Genomic DNA, 27750 nt, shown 5'->3' on the forward strand with positions numbered 1-27750 from the left:
ACTTTACGTATATTTTTTGTTGGATTTCTGTCTATCATAAATCCAGTTTGATCTGGATGAATAATATTATGTAAACATTTAGAGATTCTTCCCGCAATAATTGCCATTAATATTTTATAATCTATATTTAAGACAGAAATTGGTCTGTAGGAAGCCGGGTCTTCCGGGTTTTTACCTTTCTTTAGAATGAGAGAAATATTCGCTGAAGAGAAATAATTGGATATAGGATTCATTGTACAAAAATAAGAATTGAAAAGTTTTTCTAGTATCAATGATGCCTCTTCACTCATACATTTATAGAATTCAGCGGGGAATCCATCAGGACCCGCTGCTTTGTTCATTTTTAAATTATCTATAGCTTTTCTGATTTCTTGTATTGAAATTGGGGCATTTATCACTAACAAATCCTCATTAGATATTTTAGGGGCCTTTATCATATCCCAAAAATTGTTGTGATTGACATTGTTTATTGCAGTTTCAGAGTAGAGCTGTTGATAATAAGTATAGAAAATTTCTAAGATCTCCTTAGTTTCTGTAACTCTACCTTTATCCGTTTGGATTGCCAATATAAGATTTTTCTTTTTTCTACTTTTAGTAAGTTTGGCCAGAAATTTGGCCGAGTACCCATGTACACCTTTAAAGTGAAGACTTATTTTGGTTTCTTCCTCTACTAATTTTTGTTTCAAGAAAAGATCTCTTTCCTTTTTCTTATCTCTATATTTCCCCCAATTCCCCGCTGTAGGATTTGCACAATATATTGTGAAAGCATTCCTAACCTGATTTAAAATTTGAGTTTCTCTTATTCTGCTCTTCTTCTTACCTATACTTACATAAACCTGGATTTCACCTCGTAATACAGCTTTAAAAGCTTCCCAACAGATTTCAATCTTGTGAGAATAACTTGAATTTTCAGCATAATAGCGCTGCCAAGAGGCTTTCATATAATTAACAAATTTAGGGTTATTACATAGATAGCGAGGAAAGATAAATCTAAGTGTTTTAATCCTTTCTTTGTTACCTGCTATAAAAGATAATGAGATGATGGCATGATCTTATATGCTAATTTCTCCTATCTCGGCCTCTATTTCTTGTAAGGCTAATGTTTCTGAAATTAAAAAGAAGTCTATTCTTGAAAATGTTCCGTGTGCTAAAGACTCACAAGAATATAGCAGCTTGTCAGGATTTTTTAGACGCCAAACATCTACTAATTTCAACCTTGAGCACCATTGTTTTAAAAATTTCGCATATCTATTATGGACTGCGATATTTTTTTTTGAGAATCTATCTAGGGTAGGACAAAGAGTTGCATTAAAATCTCTCCCTAGAATTACGTTCTCAGAGACATAAGGAAATAGTTTCAGCTTTATATTTTCCCAGAATTCTCTGGAAAAGTTATTTGGGGCATATACATTAAAAATCACCAGTTTGACGTTTTTTAGATGAATTTGAAGAAGGATATACCTAGCTGCTTCGTCCACTTCTACTTTAATTATTTTATAATCAAGATCCTTATGAAGAAGGATAGCTAACCCACATTTTCTAGCTCGACTTGCTGTTGAGATGACTTCCCCTACCCACTTTATTTTCAGTTTCGCTGCTTCTTGTTGATTAAGATGTGTCTCCTGTAGGAGAACTATATCCGGTTTATGGGTAGCTAATTTTTTAATAACTAATTTACGCTTAATGGGGGAAGTTATTCCCCCTATATTCCAAGAGAGTACTTTGAGTCCCTCACCCATTCAGCATCCGTCTATCAAGAAAAAGAAAACTGCCCGGAATGGCCATATAAAATACCTTAAAAATAATGCCAGGAAACAAAAGGGGAGGGCCAGGAGGAAGGGAGAGGAGAAAAAAAAAAAAAAAAAAACACAACGAGACACAAAGTACATATAACAAATAACCAATGCGCTAATCATAATTAAAATTGACATTAAGTTTGGCTTAAACATTATCACACCTTCAAAATATTATTCATCTAACATCTTATTTGAGTACCAAACCACATCTAGCCTCTGCTCACAAGGATTCTATATATTTTTTTACCTCTGAGACCTCGTCAAATGAGCGTCTGGTACCTCGATCTTCAACTATGATTCGAGCTGGATAGATCATCCGTGCTTTTATCCCTTTATTTATAAGTTGTGTACAATGCGGGGCCATAGTTCTCCTCCTCGACGAAGTCTCAGAGGAAAAATCTTGAAACATTAGTATCCTGCTATTACCAAAAAAAAGCGGTTCTGCTGTTTTAAACAGTCTCATAAGTTCAATCTTGTCTTGATATTTTAGAAGTTTAAATAAACAAACTCTATTTTTTTAAAGCTCCATCCAAGGGGTCTTTCTTAGGGCCCAGTCTATGCGCTCGTTCAATTATAAGTGGAACTGATTGGGGGGGCATCCCCAGAGCCAGGGGGAGTGTAGTAGACGTGAATTTTAAAAGATCATCAAATTCTGAGACTTCTGGTAGGCCAACTAATCTAATATTATTACGCCGGGAGCGATCCTCAAGATCCTCCAGGCGAAGCTGCATATTTCTGATTTTAGAATCTTGTTTTTTAATAATCTCTGCTGAAATGTGGCCCTGATCTTCTAAATCCGAGATTCTAGACTCAGCCTCTGTTAATCTGTTTGAAAAAAGTTTCACTTCAGATGATAACGTGACTATTTCAGTAGAAATAGACCCTAATTCCTTTTTAATTGCTTCAAATTGGGGCGAGAACACTTCCAGGAGTTTAACGGTAAGCTCTTGCATATCAAACACACTCTTACTGGAATCCATAGGGTTATCTAGACTGGTATCAGCTGTTTTATTACTTTTTTTATCTTTCGCTTTCGCAGGCATTATGGGTGAAATAGATTTCACCTGAGTGATATATCTTTCCATTCAAAATAGTGCATATGCTGCACAACACACCATACAAAACCAGGTACTCACCTGGTACCCAGTACGTGATTTTGTAAATCCTTAAGAATCTAAATACACAATTGTGAAGACCCCCCCTTCCCTTCCCTCCACCTTCTTAATAGCTAACTGTTTCTATCAATCAAAAACACAGAAAAACAACAAAAAAAAAAAAAAAAAAAAAAGGAAAAAAACAGAAAAAAATATATGTGGAAAAAAAGACAAAAGAGCCTGCTATAAACAAATCACTTGACACCAGACTAAACAGTATTCTACTGCCGCCATTATCACACTTTAAATTGGGGCTAAGCTAGGGGTTAACAAATAGAAATTTTTACACTATGCAACCTAGGCAGTGAAGTTAACATCTATTACATAGCATCAGAAATAACTGCAAAGCACATCAGAAATCAAAATAAAGGAACATCAAAAAACTGAAGCATGAACAACTAATAGACAATGTTTATCCCCTTTCTTTTTTACTTTTCTGTCCCCCTTTTGAACACAATTTTCCCCTTTATATTGTATTACATGTAAGACTGTAAGCAAAAGAGAGTCTTTGTACGGTTATAAAGTTTACAAAATTAGTCCAGACATTGCAGACACACAGATACGCAGGGTGAGTCCCGGATCTTTTTACCCTTCTACAGGCTTGCACACCCAGACTAGATTGGCCTTATCGATTACCTGACACACCGTCCAGAGCAACCTGCTTATTCAGAAGATGTCCGTGCTGTAATATTACACGATGCCGGGCTGCAAACAGGGGTTTTCAATCCCTATTCAGCCTGGAACTTTTTCGGCGTTTACTTTGACCCTGTAGGGCCTCCGTAGATCAGGTTAGCCAGATCACCTGACTCGTTCACAAGCCTTTGTCTCCTATTGGGCACACCGGGGGGCTCGGCAACTCCGGGACCTCCAATTGGGCAAACCCCTTCTGCCCGAGCCTATCCGAATTACGGCTCGCCAAAGACCTGGGGATCACCACCTTTCTGATCCGGCACCGGGAATCAGCCCCAAACAGCGCTCTAGGAGGCCACTGAAGTGACCCCACAGCGAGCACACCAACTCTTCAGGATCCGCTCCGCGGCTGCCCAATTCTCCTCGGGTGCGACACTCCGACCCCTCCATGGGGGTCCGGTTCGGGTACTGTGGGCCAAACAAGCCAGACGCCAACTCCAACACCTTGAACTTGGGCTCAGCTTAGGCACAGGTGAGAAACTCAGATGCCGCTTTCCCTTTTATTGTTGTAGCTCTTTAGCACAAATGTGGCTCTGACCTGAGAGCCAGGAATAGGTCAGTTTTAAGAATTTCCTGCCGGGGCTTAGGTACTATAGCCCATCTCCCTAGGGTGTTCGAGACACCAACAATGGGAGCAGCTGCACGGGGGGATGTTTAGAATAGAGTATCAGAGTCCCACTCTCCTCACTGCACGCCAAACTCAGCGCGTGCTCTGCTCTGTACAACTCCTGCCACCGGAAATCCTCCTCGATCGGTCTCTGTAGGGCATCTATTGAACTGTGTATTACCCCACCCAGCAATTAATTAACTTTATACAAAAAAAAACAATAAGTGCTTTTGATGTTTTCTTGTTCAGTGAGAGAAATCCAGTCTGTCTTGGGCTTGAACAAGTGCACTGAAGTCTGGTTAAATATCTGAGGTGGATATCCGAAGGACAGCGCTGACAGGTGATCGGCAATGAGAGAGGATCTGTATCTGGATTTGTTGAACTTCATCACTGAAAATGTTTGCTAACATATGTAGGTAGATCCAAAGAGAACTAACATCTTCTGAGCACGCCTTCTCATTTGCTAAAAAGTTCTCCTCTTTGAGAGAAGAGTATAAATGCAGCAGTGATACTGAATTAAAGGGTTCGATTTATCAAAGCCCTACGGCTGCAAGTTCTCACAAGAACTTAAAGAGAAAATTCACAAGTGTGGCGCTTACTGTTCCTATGGGGTTTGTGGTCCGTTCACTGAGCAACGTCGCTTCAGCGTGTCCGTATGTGGCATCCGTTCTGCTCCTCCGTGCAGCCTGATCTGTTGAATCCGGAAGTAGGGAGCCCAGCCGACACGCCTCTGTCAGGGGCGCAACTGTGTTCAAAGATGCGAAGGTTTGTTGCGGCTACAGGGCTACAGACCTACTAGTTCCCAAGCGACAAAGCAGGGGACAGTACAAGTAGGTAAAAGTAAAAATGGCTTTATTGTGTGCACTTAAAAACAGAAAGAGCCGTAGCTCTAGACAATAGCATACACTTGCAAAAAGGGGTAACAGTGCAGCACAGCAGACATGTTTCGTGTGTCTCCAACACACTTGTTCACTGCTATGTTATTGCCGCCACTGTTACTCCTATTTAAAGGAACAATACACTCTAATTGAAAGTAAAAACAAAAGTTAACCCCTTGTTGACATATTGAATTAAGTGTTATACTGAACTAATGACAGAAAAAGAGGGCACAATTAAGAGGACACAATTAGCTATGTTTTAGGAATATTGGTATGAAAAGTGTCAGTAATGTTCAATAAAAACCTAAACTTTATTCTAAGTTGAAATATACTTATTCTTGAATTGCTGGATGTGTTATCCCCTTTACTAGGCTGTCCTGAATTGGTGTAATGTACCCTGTTGTTAATTTGTTTATTGTTTAGTGTATATATACCTCCCTAATACTTGGCTATCCAGCTTTTATATGATATAGATGGTATGGATGGCATTACATACAGAAAGTGTGAGTCTGGATTAGTTGATATTAAATAAAAAGATTAACATCACTCTCTTTATTAATGCCTTGTGGATGTCTTGTGTTAAGTAGAAAAATCCATTGGGCTTCCTTGTAGTCCAGCCTTTGAATTCTGTCACCACCCCTTTTATGTGGTGGTACATGATCAATTGCCTGTATAGACATTAGGGCAGCATTACCCGAATGTTCTGATTTAAAGTGTCTTGCTACCGGTGTAAATGTGTCTGGGTCTTCGATGTCCCTGACATGTTCCTGAGCCCTATCCCTGACAAGTCGTTTAGTCTTCCCGACATATTGGTTGTTACATCCCCTACAGGTCAATAAGTAAATCACATGATTAGATTTGCAATTTAAATTGTATCTAATATTATATGTACGATTTGTTGCTGTGGAGGTAAAATTCACTCCTTCCATTCATGGCTACAGGTTTTACATCTTTGTGCCCTGCATTTAAAAAAGCCAAATCTTTGTGGGAGCCAGGTACGGGTACTTACATTAGCTAGGTCAGAGGGTGCTATTATGTTGCCAATAGTCTTACTTTTTCTTGCTACACACCTGCAACCTTCTGCTGCTATGTGTTCTAAATTTGTGTCTGTTGCAAGTATTGGTAGGGATTGTTTGATAATATCACAGACTAAACGACTTGTCAGGGATAGGGCTCAGGAACATGTCAGGGACATCGAAGACCCAGACACATTTACACCAGTAGAAAGACACTTTAAATCAGAACATTCAGCTGCCCTAATGTCTATACAGGTAATTGATCATGTACCACCACATAAAAGGGGTGGTGACAGAATTCAAAGGCTGGACTACAAGGAAGCCCAATGGATTTTTCTACTTAACACAAGACATCCACAAGGCATTAATAAAGAGAGTGATGTTAATCTTTTTATTTAATATCAACTAATCCAGACTCACACTTTCTGTATGTAATGCCATCCATACCATCTATATCATATAAAAGCTGGATAGCCAAGTATTAGGGAGGTATATATACACTAAACAATAAACAAATTAACAACAGGGTACATTGCACCAATTCAGGACAGCCTAGTAAAGGGGATAACACATCCAGCAATTCAAGAATAAGTGTACTTGTAGATGTATTACTAACAGCTAATATAACCATTCCTTTTTTCTAATCTCTGTATGGTAAATTTCCAGGAAAGGGTGAATTGGGGAAAATATATATATTTTTTAAGTATATTTCAACTTAGAATACAGTTTAGCTTTTTATTGAACATTACTGACACTTTTCATACCAATATTCCTAAAACATAGCTAATTGTGTCCCCTTAATTGTGCCCTCTTTTTCTGTCATTAGCTCAGTATAACACTTAATTCAATATGTCAACAAGGGGTTAACTTTTGTTTTTACTTTCAATTAGAGTATATTGTTCCTTTAAATAGGAGTAACAGTGGCGGCAATAACATAGCAGTGAACAAGTGTGTTGGAGACACACGAAAGTGTGCTGCACTGTTACCCCTTCTTGCCAGTGTATGCTATTGTCTAGAGCTACGGCTCTTTCTGTTTTTAAGTGCACACAATAAAGCCTTTTTTACTTTTACCTACTTGTACTGTCCCCTGATTTGTCACTTGGGAACTAGTAGGTCTGTAGCCCTGTAGCCGCAACAAACCTTCGCATCTCACAAGAACTTGCTCGCTGTAATTTAACAAGCAGCGGTAACCAGACCGCCGCTTCCCTAACATCTTCGCCACCTCTAAGGTGGAGAAATTCAATCTCTGCGGTCAAGTCCGACCGAGGAGATTGACAGCTCCTGCCCACGCGTGATTGGCTGTGCGTGGGCAGGGGGCGGGATTGCACGTGAGCACATTGTACAATGGTGAATACCTGCAGGTAATTTTGCCCCACCACAGGCGAGCTGAGGTGTACAGGGGCGCGTATACGCGCCCCTGTACGCCTCAGTTTTGATAAATCTAGCCCAAAGTGCTCGGCCAGTAGTGTATCAGACTGCAGGTCAATGAGTTTGAGCTGAACATCGCTGGGTGTATTATCCACACTGCAGGTAAAGTCTTGAAATCGCCTTGAAAACTCAACATGCAGTGCTCCTTACATGGATGAGTACCTGCGGAGGTGATCAGTTGATGGTCGGGATTCCTTGTTGGCAAGTGGGTGTATTAGTTTTGCAGAGTCCACCAAACACTCTGATAAACTGCCCATCAGAAAATGGCCTGCTGTTTTTTTGCGATTTTGTGGGATATCACATAACTGGTCTTGACTGCTCCATCCCTGGATGTGTGAAGCTTGGTAAAAAGTCCTTGTTGGTTTTGCAGCTTAGTTAGCAAAGCATTAGATGCCTGTGCCCTCTCTGCATCAGTCACGTTCTTGTATTTCTCTGTGTGTTTAGTCACGTAGTAGCGACTCAAATTGTATTCCTTAAACATAGAGATCTGTACTCCACAAACTAAGCACATGGCTTTACCTTTGACTTCAGTAAAAAAAAAAAAAAAATACTTAAAAGTCCATGTCTTGTTAAAAACCCTACATTCTGTATCAATCTTTCCTTTTTTTAATGTGAGTTGACATTTTTGAGGGCTAACCGCTAACTCAGAATCTCTTGTAGACACCTGTAAATTGAAAAAAAAAAATTGCAGTCATCTTCAAAATAAGGATCTCCTCTCTTCCCTGTTGCACTGCTGCCACAGAGTGCTGGGAGGAAGTGACATGTAATAAGTATTTAAAAAATGCGAGCCCCCGACCAGAAGCCAGGGACTCTGATTTGTGCGCCCCTCCTGCTCTGCCACCCTAGGGCAGCCTTTTGGGCTGCCTTATGAAAGCACCGGCCCTGCTTACGCCAACGGCTGGACTGGGGCAGCCAAAGGGCCGGATGTGGCCCGTGGGCCGCACAATGCCCAGATCTGATCTATACTATATTTGCTTTTTGGGTGGTTTCTCACCAGTTCAAAACCAATATGTTAAACTTAAAACTAAAATTACAACCTCTGGTTTGTTAGAGCATTTAATTTTTGCACTACTTACTGTGGAACTATATGTATTTAACCCCAACAAATAGGTTAGGTTAAACACATATATAAAGCCCTGCGCAACAGCCACAAGCACTGCAGGTCCCAAGCTGAACACAGCTGATGAGTGTCAAGACCATGCAATTGCTGCTGCTGATTTGCTCAACAGATATTTCCCGCTCAGGACCAGTTTTCTGCACTTTCCGATGAAGATTTTATCTATGTGTTTAACCCCTTTGCAACAGTAGTGCAAAAATAAAATGCAGTACCAAAATACAGCATGTAGTTTTTGCAATTAAAACATCCAGTTCCTTTCCAATTACCCCCAAGGCTACTAGCTAGCCAGTAGGAATGAAGAACAAATGGGACTCTGTACTCCGGAGGTAAATTGTCTGACATTCCCCAGTTATTTTGCACACTGAAGGGATTGATAAATTAGTTGTGTTTACATCCAATGGTCAGCTGCAATGTGATCCCATAGTAACCAGAGATGTGCACTTGACTCGCATAACTTGGACTTGACTTGGACTCAAGTCACAAATTTGATGACTTGTGACTCGACTCAACACAATCAAGGAAAACTTGTGACTTGACTTAGACAGCAATGACTCAAGACTTGACTTGGACTTGAGCCCTATGACTTGCCAAATCTTTATACATTCTAAAGGTCAGAGTAGTGACCTAGGATGGTACCTGGAGAATGACAAACAAAATAATTTGTTTAAAATACCTAACTCAATTTTTTTTAATTACACCCCAATATATTTATTTTTGGTCAAACAATAAAATATGATGCCATTCGAAAGTGTTGTGTTTTGGAGTGGTGGCAGAGTGAGGAAGTAGCTTAAAATAGTAATAAAAAAGGTTATACAAAATAAAAATATAGAAATAAACACTCTTTTTAAGGTGTGATAATTTGAGACACAACATAATTTTACATGGTTAGTTGTTTTTTTCCAAGAAACCCTAGTTTCGCTACAGAGAGAAACTCCTGTATTTATTATAGTTAAATATGATTGTATTTGCCAAAGCAATTGCTGTGTTTTGTTTGAATGTACTCTTCGTTAGACAATATTTACAGTATTTCAACCATATACCTATAAATTGACAGTTTTTTGCTTGAAAAAAACCTATTCTTTGGGAAAATGAATAATGAAAACGGTAATATTGTTTTAAACCGAGCAGTCCACAACAGTGAAAAATGTTAACTTTGGAACTCAAAATATTTCCCTGGTATTTAAGGGATTCGTTTTTTAAAAAAGTAAGGGCGACAACATTTATTTATAATGCTGAAATAATTAACTGCATAATACAATAGATTTTCTTATACATATAAAAGTGATTTTTCTCTTTATTCTTCTATTGGTGTCACTTGCTGGCCAGGTAAGTGTTGAATCCCGAGTGCAGTTCCTCTAATTTGTCATCAGGTGTCGCTGTTCACGGTGCAGTACCCCGTGCTCCGGGAGAGGCCGCCGATCTCCGCTCTCTCCTGGCTGCGGCTGCGGTGATGGGTGAGACTGAAGTTGCGGATTGTGTAGTGGAGAGACCGGAGCCAGTTTCTGATGTCCCAGTGGAGGAGCCTGTAGTATGGAGTCCCGAGGTCGAGGTTTGCCTTTTCCACGCTATGCTTGGACACAAACCTGTCGGTAAGCACAAGGCCTTAGTTTAACCCCCGGCAAGATTTTATGTAGGGGGGGGAGCTATGCGACTCGACAATTTACCCGGGCATGAAATCTAGATATACGGGTCATATGAACTTAATGCATCAATCACTGTCAATTTTGTGTATGTAAACGAATACAATGATGAATCGGGGAATTATGCGTTTTAATAATTTGGTCGCAATATGTTGCAACGTTCTGGCAGTCAATGGGTTAACGCCCCCTCCCCTCTTCCGTAGGCTGAACAATGTAAATGACTGCGGCACAAAGGAGACGAACGTGTAAGCATGGAGAGAGCAGTACACTGCACATTACTGGATATATCTAGTATTAAATCATTTGCGAAATTTAAAGATTTGTCTCAGTGGAGAGCGTTACTACTACTAATAAATGCTAAGCAAAATAAACGTGTTACTCATCTAGGAAGGGGGTGTCAAAGGTAGGGCGATAGGGATGACCAAATCACTAGGGTTATGGTTAGGAACTTAGGGGTTTTGGCACCAAAGTTACCAGAGTTTGATTTACAAGTAGCTCTTACCACTATAACAAACAAATATAACTATTATATGAGTTAATATCAATGTTGTTGAATGATGCATTATTTTAGGATGGTCACAAATGTAGTTACTTTTTCACACTTTATCTCATATCTTTCTTTTAAAATTGACAGCCTATATTTTTTTGAAGTCTTGCCAGTATGAGTTGACATAGGCAAAAAAACACAAATATGATTAATCTTTATTAATAATAGATAACATATTGGCGATCCTGAACAGTACTTTGATGGTGATTGGCAGCTGCAGATATATGTCAGTTGTAAGTGGAACACTGAATGTGCCCTGGTTTGGAGCTGCAATTCTCAAGTGAGCGTTAGCTATGGGGAACCTTGTTCCTCCAGATGTTTCAGAACGACATTTCCCATGATGCTCAACTGGACTTCAGGGTACCTAAGCATCATGGGTAATGTAGTTCTGAGATATCAGGAGGGCTAAGGTTCCCCATCCCAATGGCCAACTAGTTTGATGTATTTATTCCTAAGCTTGTTTAAAGGGGCGGTGCACTCTAAACTTTGTTTTCCTTAATAAGTTTTCAGTGACTTGTTATACCAGCTGCAGAGTATAAAATGTATGGTAACATGCTCCTTTAGGTTTACTTTCTATATGAAATAGCTATTTTGTTAAAACCACAACCCATTTAAATGGACTTAGCTTTAAGGTAAATCGGAGACCCTTTTCTTATCTTTAGCTCTATTATTTATTATTATACTTTATGACGCACCATCATATTCTGCAGCGCTGTCCATGGATACAGTTCATTTAAATAAAACAATAATATCAAACTTCTAAGAGACAGGACAACATTTGCAAACACATACAGGAGGAATTGAGGGCCCTATTCCCATGCAAGATTGAGAAAGATGTTAATGCAGAGTTAGATGAGGGAAATGTTGTTAGGTAAGAGAAATATTATTGAGTTGGGTGGTAGGCTTCTCTGAACAGAAAAGTCTTCAGAGAGCATTATAAGGGACAGTGTACTGTAAAACGGTGTCTTGTTTAATGCATTCCCAGTGATCCATTTTAGCTGCAGGAGTGTATTAAATTGTTTACAAATATGTCCTTTAACTTTATTTTGTCATTTGAAGTAGCTGCTTTTTCTTGTTTCCCCATCTGTACTGAAAATTTCAGTACTAAAATATGGATTATAAAAAAGCTATGTTAACAAGAAGATGGCAAATAAATTACCGTCCTAATGGGTGTTACAGAGATTGGTAGTAAAATGATCATTTTTGATACTAGCTTTTGTGTAAACAGTAGAAGTAGGAGGCTGCTTTTGGTATTCAGCACTTTTTGGAACAGAATTTCCTCATGTGCAAGTGAAACACAATAAGATCTGTGCAAAACCAGATCTTAGTGGGTTTCACTTGCACAAGAGGATATTCGGCTACAAAAATAGCTGAATACTGAAAGAAGCTTCCTCGGTTCACATTCGACAGTGAAGGAAACTGCCGAATGCACATTTCTAGTAAACAGAGATAAGATAAATAGGTCACTGTGCATCAGTAAAAAATGATAATTTTACTACCAATCTCTCCAACACCCAATAGGACTGTAATTTCTTTGCCATCTTCTTGTTAACATAGCTTTTTATAATCCATATTTTAGTACTGAAATTTTCCGTACAGATGGGGAAACAAGAAAAAGCAGCTACTTCAAATGACAAAATAAAGATAAAGGACATATTTGTAAGCAATTTAATACACTCCTGCAGCTAAAATGGATCACTGGGAATGCATTAAACGAGACACAGTTTTACAGTACACTGTCCCTTTAAGTAACAAGAAATTTAGAATACATTTAGATATTTTTTTATTTTACTTTCCCACTGTGCAGGAGTGAACCGCCATTTCCATATGATATGCATCCGGGATAAGTTTAGCCAGAATATCGGCCGTCAGATCTCTTCTAAAGTCATCTGGGACCATCTCCGCACCATGTATGACATGCAAGCTTTGGTAAGTATTAGGAGCATCCATATTCAGAATCATGGGACCCAGTTTACAACACTATTTCTATTATGTATATCAAAGAAGTTTACCTTTTTCATACAAACAACAGTTAGTAAAAGCAAACCTAACAGGACGTGCATGGTTGTGTACAGTGAGGTGAGGACTCTACTGGTCATTGGTTAACAGGGACAGCAGTCCCACATAAAAAAAAAAAGTGGTTTATTCAGCACAGGAACATCCATGTTTCAAATAACAAATCACTTCAATACATTTTAAAACATTCTTGCTTAGATGGAAGAAAGAAAATAGTTGGTTTTATAGCACTTGAATGTATTTTGCATACTGATTAATCATCTTCTCTTTCAAGTTGATGGTGGCGTAAACAGAAAACTGAAATTTATGGCAGTATGTATGGACTTGTTGTGGGGTTTTGTGTGGTGGGCATCATTTTTCACATCCTCTGTTGTATATTGCATCAGAAACATTACTGAAAATGAGGGTTAGCATATTACTAAGCCTTTCGTGTAAACAGTGGTTCATTGGAATTGGTGCTGGCCAACTAAAAGTTTCTTAAAAAAAACGAAAAGAAAAATAAGGAAACTTTTTGTCTTTGGCAGCAGTTATCTAAGAAATAATAAAATAATTTATGTGCACTACAAACCTTCTCTTTAAAAACAGGAGCACCTGAAAAAGTTAGACTAGGTTGAATTGATTAAAGTGAATGTAAATTTTGATGCTAAAGTGTCCGTTTTTTTAAAATTCGATTAAAAACAGGGGCACTTTAATTCATCCAAATTTACTGTTGTGAAAAATACTTATCTTTTAATCTTGACAGCCACTCCAGCTTCCTCCGCCCGTCGCAAAGCCTCTTCCTGGGTCTAAAATGATGAATCCGGCTTCCTCCAATCATGGCTTTGAATCAGACACTGACTCTTCCGAAGGGAAGCCGTGATTGGAGGATGACCGAGCCATCATTTCTGACGTCAGAAACGGCTTTGTGACGACCGGGAGAAGCTGGAGCTTTATTAAGCAAAATGATGGTGTTAAAGGGACATGAAACCCACATATTTTTTTTTCTTTTATGATTCAGACAGAGCATGCACTTTTAAATAACTTTCCACTTTATTTCTATTATCTAAGTTGTTTAGTTCTTTTTTTATCCTTTGTTTAAAAGTATACCTAGGTAGGATGAGAAGCTGCGCATATATGCTTCTTGTCATTGGCTTTCAGCTAGCTCCCAGTAGTGCATTACTGCTTCAACAAAGGATACTAAGATAATAAAGCAAATTAGGTAATAGAAGTAAATTGGACAGTTGTTTAAAATTGTTTGATCTATCTGAAAAGTGAAATAAACATTTTGGATTTGATGTCCCTTTAAAGGATTTGTAAACATGTCTTTTGTGATACAGTGCATACTTACTGATATAGATACATATGTCCCATTACATTTCTCCATTCACTATCATATTTACAAGGTTGGCACTTCCTCACTACTATCCAGTAATATCGTTGCCGCCAACCCACAAACATTCAGCTGAGTGTACAGAACACAGAGATATCAAGTGCATTGAAATGTCCTTACACAACGCTTACTCATAAATGAAATCATCACCATGCGACTCCTCTTTTAACCCTTACATAGCCACTGGAAATAAAATATTAATTCATGCATATACATAATTAAAATAAAACAATACAAAAGATAAAATGGCAAATTATAATACTTGCTGAAAATACAGTTTATAAATATAGGTGCCAAATCCACATAATTGTTACCATCGATGAAATTCATGTAAAATACAAGGTAATGTGTTACAGATATACAGTTCTTTATTGATAAAAGAAAGAAACTAATTAATCTGAGTGAGAATTTGTAATCATCTGACTTAAGAGTTTATATTTGTTTCTGTCTCTAGGTGGCAGTGTTTCTCTGTCTTTAACACATACACTCAAGATTTGGTATAGTAGTGAAATGCAAATTATTGAAATGTCACTGCTGAGTCCTTATATCCCTTAATATCACAGAGATGCTCCTCCACTCTAGATCTTAAAGCTCAAGTCGTTTGTCCGACGTACTGCATGCGTCAAAAATTGCATTCCATCAATTACACTACATAATTTGTGCCACAATTTGCATAAAACTTGATATTAAATTCTTCACCTGTAACTGCTGTTAAAAACAGATCCTATCTGGATGTCGCTACATGTGTGATCGTTTTTCCTTCCACACCTATAACTACCCCCTAGAAGTTAAAGGGCCACTGTAAGTAAATATTTTCTATGCCTGTTACTAACTAACTACCCCTAATACGCTTTTTATCAATAGCATTTCATTAACATATCTCTACCGTATATCAGAAATCTTGTCTGCAAATTTAATTGTTTTCCAAACCCACTCCGTGGGTATCCTTTGCTCTGTACCAATCCGCTTACAATACCTAGGTTTCAAAATGGCGCTTTAAACACCATTTCATTGGTTTAAGTATTTTGAACACACAGTGCTGAAAATAGTGGGCAGGATAACGTGACATCATCGGGGAATAAAATATATAACTTTTAGAACGTTATGAAACTTCGTTTTGGAGAAAATATAGGTCAGTAGGTTTTAATTAATGTTTATTAACTTTAATATGTTAGTTGTTTAGCTTAAAAATTATAACAGAAAGTAATCCTTTAACCAAGTATTACGATTTCTACCCCTACTTGTTACTAGACTGGGAGCCAATCTGGTTGACAAAGTAGATTGCTTTTTAGATACAAATTTACACTTGTCAAGTTTCAATGCCAAAACCTCATAATTTCTCAATATGTGAAGATTACACTTCAAAATGTCACAAATCTCATCAAATTATTAGAAAAATGATTGCCTGTTAAACAAATTAGTGCTTGTATTTGACAACATGACCCAGTTTGACCTCCTCCAACATACAATTTAATTCATGTATAAAGTATCCTTGATCAGACAACCTCTGAATCAGTTCTTCAGCTTGCATATTAAATACATAAACTCCAGACCATTTATTTGAAAGCAACAATTTTACTCTACAACAAATGGCCCTGTGTCTGCCAGCTGACAACTGATTGTCATAACATTTACAGATACCTCTCAGCATAGGTTCAATTTTGGAGGTTATATCGCTTTTACGAGACCTTTATTACCCTACCAACACTATAATATATCTTAAAAGCCTAAATTTCAAAGAGTGAGGTTTCAAGATTCAAATAAGGGGTTTCTTGTCCTTATAGCTATGAAGTGATTGTCATAATGATAACCTGGCAGTAACCGCTAGCCTCATTTTTATATTGTTGATGTTATGGCTCATTGAGATATGTTTCTCTGAATTAATAAAAAAAAACCTTTAAGAAATTAAAATAAATGGGAGAATTAGATGACTGAATATGTGATATTTTGTGAAATTCTATATAGGATGACTTCGGCATATACATACATACAGGTGGCCCTCGTTTTACAACGGTTCAATTTACACCGTTTCAGAATAACAACCTTTTTTTCCAGTCATGTGGCTGCTATTGAAAAGCTTTGAGAAGCATTGCATTTATTAAAATAGCCAGTAGGTGGAGCTTTCTGCTTGTGTTGCAGCAAAGACAAGCAAGCTGAAATTAATCAGTTTAACCAGACCTGAGCTATCGAGCAGATTTCAAAGGAACAAGATCTTCCTGTCTATAACTCAGTCCAGATTGGAATGCATAGAAAGAACTGTTTGCAGAAAAATGCAAGTGAAGTCTGTGTTGTGTGATTATTTTATTAGGTTTATAATGCTGTTTAGCAAATGTTTTTGTTCATTTAACTTAGTTTAATTATATATTCTGTGTTGTGTGATTATTTTATTAGGTTTATAATTCTGCCTAGCATTTATAGTCTTCATTTCAAAGCTTTTAAAATAATGTATTAGGGTACACGGGCCATTTTTTGCAGTACAGCGGTCCCACCCCCTGCTCTCTCTCCCTACCTCCCCCTCTCTTTTGCTCTCTCTCTCTCCCCCCCTCTCTTTTGCTCTCTCCCCCCCTCTCTTTTGCTCTCTCTCCCCCTCTTTTGCGCTCTCTCTTGCTCCACCTCTCTTTTGCTCTCTCTACCCTTTGTTTTGCTCTTTCCCCTCTTTTGCTCTCTTTCTCCATCCCTCTTTTGCTCTCTTTCTCCATCCCTCTTTTGCTCTCTCTCTCCATCCCTCTTTTGCTCTCTCTCCCCCCTCTCTTTTGCTCTCCCCCCTCTCTTTTGCTCTCCCCCCTCTCTTTTGCTCTCCCCCCTCTCTTTTGCTCTCCCCCCTCTCTTTTGCTCTCCCCCCTCTCTTTTGCTCTCCCCCCTCTCTTTTGCTCTCCCCCCTCTCTTTTGCTCTCCCCCCTCTCTTTTGCTCTCCCCCCTCTCTTTTGCTCTCTCCCCCTTTCTTTTGCGCTCTCTCTAGCTCCACCTCTCTTTTGCTCCCTCTCTCCCCCTCTCTTTTGTTCTCTCTACCCTTTGTTTTGCTCTTTCCCCTCTTTTGCTCTCTCCCCTCTCTTTTGCTCTCTCTCCCCTCTCTTTTGCTCTCTCTCCCCTCTCTTTTGCTCTCTCTCCCCTCTCTTTTGCTCTCTCTCTCTCTCCCCCTCTCTTTTGCTCTCTCTCTCTCTCTCTCTCTCCCCCTCTCTTTTGCTCTCTCTCTCTCTCTCTCTCTCCCCCTCTCTTTTGCTCTCTCTCTCTCTCTCTCCCCCTCTCTTTTGCTCTCTCTCTCTCTCTCTCCCCTCTCTTTTGCTCTCTCTCCCCTCTCTTTTGCTCTCTCTCTCTCTCTCTCCCCCTCTCTTTTGCTCTCTCTCTCTCTCTCCCCCTCTCTTTTGCTCTCTCTCCCTCTCTTTTGCTCTCTCTCTCTCCCCCTCTCTTTTGCTCTCTCTCTCTCTCTCTCCCTCTCTTTTGCTCTCTCTCTCTCCCCCTCTCTTTTGCTCACTCTCTCTCCCCCTCTCTTTTGCTCACTCTCTCTCCCCCTCTCTTTTGCTCTCTCTCTCTCTCTCCCCCTCTCTTTTGCTCTCTCTCTCCCCCTCTCTTTTGCTCTCTCTCTCTCTCCCCCTCTCTTTTGCTCTCTCTCTCTCTCTCTCCCCCTCTCTTTTGCTCTCTCTCTCTCTCTCTCCCCCTCTCTTTTGCTCTCTCTCTCCCCCTCTCTTTTGCTTTCTCTCTCTCTCCCCCTCTCTTTTGCTTTCTCTCTCTCTCCCCCTCTCTTTTGCTCTCTCTCTCTCTCCCCCTCTCTTTTGCTCTCTCTCTCCCCCTCTCTTTTGCTCTCTCTCTCTCTCTCTCCCCCTCTCTTTTGCTCTCTCTCTCTCCCCCCCTCTCTTTTGCTCTCTCTCTCTCCCCCCCTCTCTTTTGCTCTCTCTCTCTCTCCCCCTCTCTTTTGCTCTCTCTCTCTCTCTCCCCCTCTCTTTTGCTCTCTCTCTCTCTCCCCCTCTCTTTTGCTCTCTCTCTCTCTCCCCCTCTCTTTTGCTCTCTCTCTCTCCCCCCCTCTCTTTTGCTCTCTCTCTCTCTCCCCCTCTCTTTTGCTCTCTCTCTCTCTCCCCCTCTCTTTTGCTCTCTCTCTCCCCCTCTCTTTTGCTCTCTCTCTCTCTCTCCCCCTCTCTTTTGCTCTCTCTCTCTCTCTCTCTCTCTCTCTCTCCCCCTCTCTTTTGCTCTCTCTCCCCCTCTCTTTTGCTCTCTCTCTCTCCCCCTCTCTTTTGCTCTCTCTCTCTCTCTCTCCCCCTCTCTTTTGCTCTCTCTCTCTCTCTCTCCCCCTCTCTTTTGCTCTCTCTCTCTCCCCCTCTCTTTTGCTCTCTCCCCCTCTCTTTTGCTCTCTCCCCCTCTCTTTTGCTCTCTCTTTTGCTCTTTCCCCTCCCCTCTCTTTAGCACTTTCCCATCTCTTTTTGTCTCTCTCTCTCTCGCGCCCCCGCCCACGTCCGACCACGCACACTTTTTGCCGCACTTTCCTCAGCTCACCAGAGTAAGTCCTGTGTAAAAGTTACACTTCAGCTGCTGTCCAGCTGCAGGTAAAAAAAAATGAAGAAATGAACAACAGCTAATCAGCATCAACAGTGCTGAGGTCATGAACTATTTTACTGTAATCTCATGAGATTTGACTTAACTCTCATGAGATCTCATAGTAAATGTCCTTAAACTGAATAGGGAAATAACATGAGTGTGCACAAGGCTCCTTCCTTTGCCTGTCCTGGGACAGACATACTTATTTGCTGCTTAATGTCCTTTGCAATGGGGTATGAATACTTGTGACATTTTTAAGGTAAAATATCTTTCTTTTTTACATAGAGATGTTCAGGTGATATTTTCTAGTCAGCTTTTTACAGCTATGCTTCATCACTTTTAAGTGTTTCAGCATTTTGGTATCATGGCCCTTTAAGTCACATCTCTCTGGAATCAGAATTTTGTGTTATTTTAAATGTATTTAATGTTTGTATGGTTAGATATTTTATACCTACTCATTTTCTGTATAAATTGCAAGAGGGTGAATAGTGACAACAATAATAAATGTTCTCTTTTGATTTAATTAATTCAATAATATAGGTATAGAATACTATTTTTTTGTGGTTTTGGGATGGTGAACTAATGCTAAATTTGCAATAAAATGTGCGTTAAAGGGACATCTACTCCACAATTGTTATTGTTTAAAACGATAGATAATCCCTTTATTACACATTCCCCAGTTTTGCATAAACACGGTTATATTAATATACTTTTTTACCTCTGTGATTACCTTGTATCTAAGTCTCTGCAGACTGCCCCTTTTTTCAGTTCTTTTGACAGACATGCATTTTAGCAAATCAGTTCTGACTCCTAGGTAACTCTACAGGAGTGAGGACAATGTTATCTATATGGCACATATGAACTAGCACTGGCTAGCTAAAAAAAACTGTCAAAATGCACTAAAATTAGAGGTGGCCTTCAAGGGCTTAGACATTAGCAAATGAGCCTCCCTAGGTTTAGCTTTCAACAAAAAATACCAATAGAACAAAGCAAATTTGATAATAGTAAATTGGAAAGTTGTTTAAAATTGTATGCCCTATCTGATTAATGAAAGTTTAATTTTGACTAGACTGTCCCTTTAAAGATATTTAGGAAATAATGACGCCTGTGGTGCTATTTTCTATGCACACCATAGATGACAAAAAAATGTAATTTTTTTTTTATATTTACTGCATTTTATATGGTTGCGTTTTCCCCTATTACGGTATTTCGGCAAAGTAAAGCTATTTTCTAAAAATGCTTGGTCTAACTGATTTTCAGATTTTACTGTGTTTTGGGCATTCATTTTATTTTATTTTTGTGTCCACAGCATGAATCTGAGATCCTTCCATTTCCAAACTCAGAGAAGAACTTTATTCTACCTGAAGATATTATCCAAGAGGTGAAGGAAGGTAAGTTCATGATCAACCAAAAGACAGAGATTTTTTTTTTTTAATCTAATAAAAAAACAAGGACCCACTGAATATACAGTCAAGTGCCACATAAAAGCCACAACTCAAAATTAAAAATAAAATCACACTCTTATTTTTTTGGTTCACATTTTCTCTCCCCCTCTAGATATCGGATAACGTATTTCCTACTACTATTTTTTTAATGTGAAACTTTAGTGTTTATGTTTTGTGTGCAGTGCTTTTAAAGGGATATGAAACCCCAAATGTTTCTTTCATAATTCAGATAGAGCATGCGGTTTTAAACAACTTTCTAATTTACTTCTATTATCAATTTGTCTTTGTTCTCTTGGTATCGTTTATTGAAAAGCAGGGACATGGTTAGGAACGGGCCCATTTATGGAGCACTTTATGGCAGCAGTTTTGCAAAAATGTTATCCATTTGCAAGAGCACTAGAATGCAGCACTATTTCCTGCCATATTGTTCCAAATGCCTACCTACGTATCTCTTCAACAAAGAATACCATGGTAACAAAGCAAATTTGATAATAGAAGTAAATTGGAATTATGTTTAAAATGGTATGCTCTGTCTGACACACAAATGAAAAGTTTTGGGTTTCATATCCCTTTAAAGGGACACTCAAGTCTAAATTAAACTTTCATGATTCTGATAGAATAGCAATTTTAAACAATTTTCCAATTTACTTCCATTAACAAAATGTGCACAGCTTTTTTTTTTTTCTAATATTTACACTTTTTGAGTCATCAGCTCTTAGTGAGCGTGTTCAAGAATTCACAGAAAATACGTATATGCATTTGTGATTGGTTGATGGCTTTCACATGATACAGGAGGAGTAGAAATAGTTGTAAAGGGGTCCTCCAAATAAGCCACGTGGTGGGTGCAGTTTGAATACTAAAAAACTGCATTCAAAAGCAATGTATGTTGCAACATTTTTCTACAGTTGTTCAATTGAAGTAATTTACAAGGTGTCCATTGAACAGAAAATAAGTGATGTATATTGTGATGTTTTATTTCTACATTATTGTATTGAATGTCCTTAAAATGTAGTTCCATGCTCTATGAAACAGACACCGACAAAAAACAGTTCAGTATAAAACAGGGCTTGAATCTTCCTGGTGTTTCACTTTCAAGCTAATTTCACTGAAAAATGTGTCAGGAACAAGTGAATAAGTTGTAGTGTACATGTTACTCCCCCTACTTCTCTAAGTGCAATTTGTGAACTGTGAAAATTGTGCAAATAAATAGCACAATCCTAGTTGAACCCTGATGAGTTAGAGAGAGTGCAATTTAGGCTGTGGAATGTGACACCAGGCAACAAACGCACAAATATTCTGTATTGTAAAAACTCTGTATTCAAATAAAAAAATAAAACATTTAACAGCCATTTAAAAGATTCCTTTTGTTAGCCAAATTTGCATTGATTTTCATTCAAAGTACATGGAACTTGAAAAACTTCTTTTTGTAATAATTTATCTTGTCTCTTTTGCAGTAAGTAGCAGATATAAATGAGCCCCTACAGTGATCAAGCAATCACTGTAACATTTTGCAGGGTTAAAGGGACAGTATACTATAAAATTGTTTTCCCTTAAAGGACCGATAAATACAGTAGATTTCCATAATCAACAGATGCACAATAAAAAGACAATAGAATAGCTCTTAGTCTAAACTTCAAACGAGTACTAGATTTTTTTTCTGACAAATTACAAAGTTATGTCTATTTCCACTCCCCCTGTATCATGTGACAGCCATCAGCCAATCACAAATGCATATACGTATATTCTGTGAATTCTTGCACATGCTCAGTAGGAGTTGGTGACTCAAAAAGTGTAAATATAAAAAGACTGCACATTTTGTTAATGATAGTAAATTAGAAAGTTGTTTAAAATTGCGGCTCTTTCTGAGTAATGAAAGTTAAATTTTGACTTGAGTGTTCCTTTAATGTGTTTCCAATTACTTTTTTACCATATAAAATGTATGAGATTTGCTTTTTTAAAGGGACAGTAAACCTTAAAAATAATGTTATATAATTCTGCACATAGTGCAGAATTATATAACATTATATTAGCGCAACCTTTATAAAACAAAATTCCCCCTTTTGAATTTAAAAAAAAACCTGCTGTTTTACAGACCGGCTCTCTATGATCTGCTGAGCGGGTCTGGTTTTTTTCAAACAGCGCATCGGGCCAGCTGTATAGTCACAGCCCAGCCCGACCGTGCCATAGCACTAAGTGCAGCTCGCTCCTGCTTTAAAATTCAAAGGGGGAATTTTGTTTTATAAAGGTTGCGCTAATATAATGTTATATAATTCTGCACTATGTGCAGAATTATATAACATTATTTTTAATGTTTACTGACACTTTAAGGCTTATTTGTGTATATTAAATAGCTGATTTTGTGTTTTGAAGCCACAACTTAATAAAATGGGTTGAGCTTGTAGATATCTGATCTCATTACTTTATCACATTGTGTACACATACATGCTTTATCTTTTTTCTGTCCATAAACCAATCACTAATACTTGTAGAGAACAATGGAAAATTAACATTTTATTACCTTATCTCTTCTATAAGCCACTGGCAGTGAAATTTCTTCCACTGACTGTGTTAACACAGCTTGGCCTTGAGGCCAAAAACTTTCAGGATGGGTGGGGATACCACAGGCTAAATAAACCATTTCAAATGCCAATATAAGGGTAATGGAAATACTTGTAAAAAATGTAATACACCCGAGCAGGTAAAGTGGATCTTTGGTAACAAATTAAAGGGGAGAAAATTTGTGAGTAAACTGGCCCTTTAAGGTTGTGGATTCTGCTGGGTACATAAAAAGCCTAAAAAAAACTTTTTTTATTTTAACTACACATAATTTAAGCAATTTATGGGGAATTTTAAAATTTTGAATTGAATTTCCTTTAGTTGCTCGACATATTTGAATTTTTTTTTTCTGTTTAATTTTGTCAATCAAAGTCAAAACTGGACTGTTTTACCAGTTGCACAGTCTCTAATAACTTCTTTCTTATTTCAGGTAAGGTGGCCCCTGAGGAACAGGTGAAGGAGGAGCACAAAGAGGATGCAGATCTCCAGACATCTTCAGAGGAAGGTGAGCAACTTCTTAGAGACTAGATGATGTCTGGGTGGTATTTTACGAAGCAGGATTATTTATCCCTGGGCAATGAGACACTGTTAATGAAATACCTGCAAAAAGATTTTCTTTGTGATAAGTCAGTAATTTCCCGTCTTTAATATATTATATATATATATATATATACGCACACACACTATTGCAACCCCGCCCTTTCTGGTCTCCCCAGCTGCTAACTCCTTTACAATCCATAATAAATCCCTCTGCCAAGCTGATCTTCCTTACACGTCGCTCTTCATCTTGTAAGTTTGTGTAAACAGACTTGCTTCCTTTATCTTTTATTTGGCTGGAACACCAAAGCTCAATACATAGAGAGAACAATGGAAAATGATCATTTTATTACTTAACTATCCTGCATCCCACTGAGAGTGTAATCTCTTCTGCTGGCTGTGTATACTTAGGCTATTCAATATCCTATACTCCAGTATTAATTTGTTCAGTATAGGTGGCGATACCACAGGCTAAATCAGCTATTTAAAATGCTGAAATAGGAGTAAAGGAGCTACTTGTAACCAATTTAATAGACTCTAGCAGGTTAAAAGGATCATTGGGAATAATTTAAAGGGGAGAAAAGTTTGGGGTGAACTGTCCCTTTAAAGTCCTACAGCTCAGGGATGTATACAATACACACTGACCTTTCTTACCTCAGTTTATCTCTTCCATTTGTCATCAACCTTCAACCCCCTTATCATGCAAGCCTACAAGCCCAGCTGTTTCGTAGATCACCTTCATGAGAGCTGATTTACAACAGTGGACCTCTTGGCAGGGCCCTCTACCCACTTGTTCTCTGTAAATGCTACTTTGCATGCCATACCTATGTTTATGGTGCTGCAGAATCTGTTGGCGCTCTACCAATAACTGATAATTTTATATATATATATATATATATATATATATAATACAGGTAGCCCTCAGTTTACGCCGGGGTTAGGTTCCAGAAGGAATGGTTGTAAATCGAAACTGTTGTAAATTGAAACCCAGTTTATAATGTAAGTCAATAGGACATGAGGGAGTTAGGTTCCAGGCCCCTATCAAAATTGTCATAAGTAAGACCTAATAGATTATTTTTAAAGCTTTGAAATGAAGACTTTAAATGCTAAACAGCATTATAAACCTAATTAAATAATCACACAACACAGAATATATAATTAAACTAAGTTAAATGAACAAAAACATTTGCTAAAACAGCATTATAAACCTAATAAAAAATCACACAACACAGAATTTACATGCATTTTTTTGCAAACCGTTCTTTCTATGCATTCCAGTCTGGACTGATTTATAGACAGCTCCACCGACTGGCTATTTTAATCAATGCACTGCTTCTCAATGCTTTTGAATAGCAGTCACATGACATGAAACGGCGCCAATTGAACTGTCGTAAACCGAGGACCACCTGTGTGTGTATATATATATATATATATATATATATATATATATATATATAATATATATATATATATATATATATATATATATATATACACTTTCTTCAATGGAAGGCTTATGGTTTACTGTTTTAAAAGGCGGTCACAAATGGAATTCATGTTATTTATCTTCTATTAAAATGTATTATCTAACAAGAAAATATTATTACGCATAATATTGGAATATTAAAAAGTAACATTCTAACTTGTTTTTCTTTTAAATTAAAGCTTCCGCTTTTGGAAACTCCTCCATGAGCACAGTGAAAGCACTGGACAAACCAGTTGCAAAAGAAAAAGAGAGAACTTTGTCAGAATCAAGCTCCAAGGAATCAGGGGACAAACGTAAGAGGAGTCGGCTCACTGAGAAAGTTGTGAATGCCAACAGCAATCCTTCCAGTCCGAACGCCAACAAGCGGAGACGCACATAGGAGAAGGCCTGAGTGGCAGATGATGATGACATTGAAGATGATGGTGAAGAAGGATGCTTGGGTTCATGATGTAGAAGCATCAATATTTATTTGTGCTGACTACTTTTGTACTAAATGGAGATTAGATGTTCAGATGGTTTGCGGAGTCAGAGAAAAGGTGACATGAACGAACTACCTTCTTAAAAAGGCTGCTGTCCTGCTATTAAAAATAGCAGGTTTTGAGTGAAAATGATTATGCCCTCCTCATGTTAATATACCTCAGACATCCGTTACATGGAGAGAAAAAAGAGGTGGGCAATTGTGTTTTGGGTGGGGGAAATGACATCTGCCGCAATATTTTTTAATTTAATATGGCACATTTTAAAAGAACCAACATGAGCTTTTCATATAAGTAGCAACTAGTTTTTTGGATTACTATCTCATTAGGTTGCAGTTGCACATTCTATTATGTTGGTTGCGCGATATACTTCCCAAATCTGCCCCTCCGTTACAGCAGGAGAGTAGATGAGCTGTTCTTAAGCGTACATGGTTGAGAGAGTAATAAGCTGTTTATACTGAGATATTTGAACTTTTACTTGGAATAAGGATGTACAGTTATTGTCATTAGAACTACAAAAGTAGTGCCTTGGAGTTGTTGAACAGGAAATTTGGCGATTGTAAAATGCACTGTGTTTGCAGGGTCTTTAAGAGAACTTGTGCAACACTCTCCTGTTCTTCATTTAGCATTACCTAGTATTTTAGCATACAGCTGTTAGCTTGTTTACACCCCTATTTAAAACTCGTTTTAATATTTTTATTGTTGTTTATATAAAAAGTAATTTCAAGTCGTCATGACTCGTGTGTTTTTGTTTTATTTGCAACTATTTATGAAGGTAAGGCATTCATAAAGACAGTGTGTATAACAAAAGTTAGCCAAATCAATAACCCAACAACTACACATGCCACTATACCGATAATGCCCTTGTTTAAAGGGATACTAAACCCACATTTTTTCTTTCATGGTTCAGATAGAGCATGCAACGTTCTATTTTACTCCTATTATCAATTTTTCTTCTTTCTCTTGCTATCTTTATTTGGAAAAGCAGGAATGTAAGATGTGGAGCCGGACCATTTTTGGTTCAGAACCTGGGTAGGGCTTGCTGATTGTTGTCTACATTAAGACACCAATCGGCAAGCTTTAACCAGCTGCTGGACCAAAAATGGCTGGGCTTCTAAGCTTACATTACTTCTTTTCAAAAAAAGATACCAAGAGAACGAAGAAAAATTGATAATAGGAGTAAACTAGAAAGTTGCTTAAAATTGCATCCTCTATCTGAAATTTTTTTGGTTTAGTATCCCTTTAAATACTTTAAGACATAAACTTATCTCTGTGGGTTTGGAGCACAACATGTTAATTGAACACGTCGCCTATTAGCATCACTAAAAACTGTTAAAAGGAATCTAATATAATTTACAGGCCCCTTCAACCTGTGATGTAAGCTCTAAACCCACAAAATCGCTATTTTGTTTGTTATTAATCCTGCACTTTTGTTTTTTCATTACCAAATTGTGAGATTCGATGCAGATCATGAGTTTGTGTTTTTGAAAGGTAAAGATTTTGAGCTTAAGGAGTATTAACCCCTTCACCCAAAAGGATGTATATGTACGTTGATTGTACCGCATAATATATATATATATATATATATATATATATATATATATATATATATACATACATACATGTCCTTGCTTAAGGGAGTTACCGCAGCCCTGGCTGTAAAGTTACAGCTAGGAGTTGCTGTCCCTGAGCTGCAGGTATCTGTCTGCATTTTGAACCGTAACACGATTGGTGCTCCAGTTCCATATGAAGGCAGATTGCCCGGTTGTTACAGGCAGTGACACAGTCTCTGTCACTGTCTGTAACAAACTTCCGTTTGTGCTGGTGGGAGGGAGGCAGGTGGGCAGCACAGCAGTGGAGGGAGGAGGGGAAAGGACCCTACACTACAGAAAAATTATTGTGAGAGGGGGAAAGGGAATGCTACGCTACAGAAAACAATTATGACTTTAGGTGGGGGGGGCCTGTATTAGCAATCGGAGGGGGGTTGGTTGGACCGCTACACTACAGAAAAACATTTAAAAAAACATAACAATGTATCTATAACCTGGGTACTAGCAGATAGCTGCCAGTACCTAAGATGGTGGACACCATTAGGAGGGAGAGGATTAGAAAAGAGCTAGAGAACGAAGAAAAATTGATAATAGTAGAAAATTAGAAAGTTGCTTAAAATTGCATGTGCACAGGCCCACCAATTACTAATGATTAGACTATTGGTCTAACTCCAGGTATTTATCATGTATGCTTTTACCCTGTGTGTGGCAATGAGCAACGCCCAAGCACAGTGTGTACTCTTCAAGCAATGTTGCCTCTAATTCTTTTGATTAATGCACGCAACAAAAATATATAATCTTTGCATTTTTTGGCCAAGTGACTAAAATGTCTGTGTACATTTACAGTGGGTATTGAAAAGAATCTCCCCCCTTGAAAATAATCAGATTTTGTTGCTTTGCAGCCTGAAGTAAAGA

At 38.2% G+C, this 27750-nt stretch overlaps 1 protein-coding gene across 1 annotated transcript; it reads left to right on the forward strand.

The window, feature by feature from the left end:
* The first annotated feature begins 10081 nt into the window (after nucleotides 1-10081).
* On the forward strand, nucleotides 10082-26017 carry MRGBP (MRG domain binding protein). Its single transcript, XM_053707722.1, has 5 exons — nucleotides 10082-10275; nucleotides 12681-12802; nucleotides 20095-20176; nucleotides 23217-23291; nucleotides 24989-26017. Exons 1-5 carry the CDS (start codon nucleotides 10137-10139, stop codon nucleotides 25186-25188), a joined length of 618 nt encoding a protein of 205 aa, XP_053563697.1. The 5' UTR covers nucleotides 10082-10136; the 3' UTR covers nucleotides 25189-26017.
* The last annotated feature ends 1733 nt before the right edge of the window (nucleotides 26018-27750 follow it).

This window comes from Bombina bombina, chromosome 1, assembly GCF_027579735.1.
Source record: "Bombina bombina isolate aBomBom1 chromosome 1, aBomBom1.pri, whole genome shotgun sequence".
In the NCBI taxonomy this organism is placed as follows: Eukaryota; Metazoa; Chordata; class Amphibia; order Anura; family Bombinatoridae; genus Bombina; species Bombina bombina.

What these genes read in the sequence shown, in the direction of transcription:
- MRGBP (XM_053707722.1), top strand. Translation starts at nt 10,137, where the DNA reads ATGGGTGAGACTGAAGTTGCGGATTGTGTAGTGGAGAGACCGGAGCCA. An exon ending in GCTTGGACACAAACCTGTCG is followed by an intron (nt 10,276 to 12,680) that starts GTAAGCACAAGG and finishes CCCACTGTGCAG; the next exon opens with GAGTGAACCGCCATTTCCAT. An exon ending in TATCCAAGAGGTGAAGGAAG is followed by an intron (nt 20,177 to 23,216) that starts GTAAGTTCATGA and finishes TTCTTATTTCAG; the next exon opens with GTAAGGTGGCCCCTGAGGAA.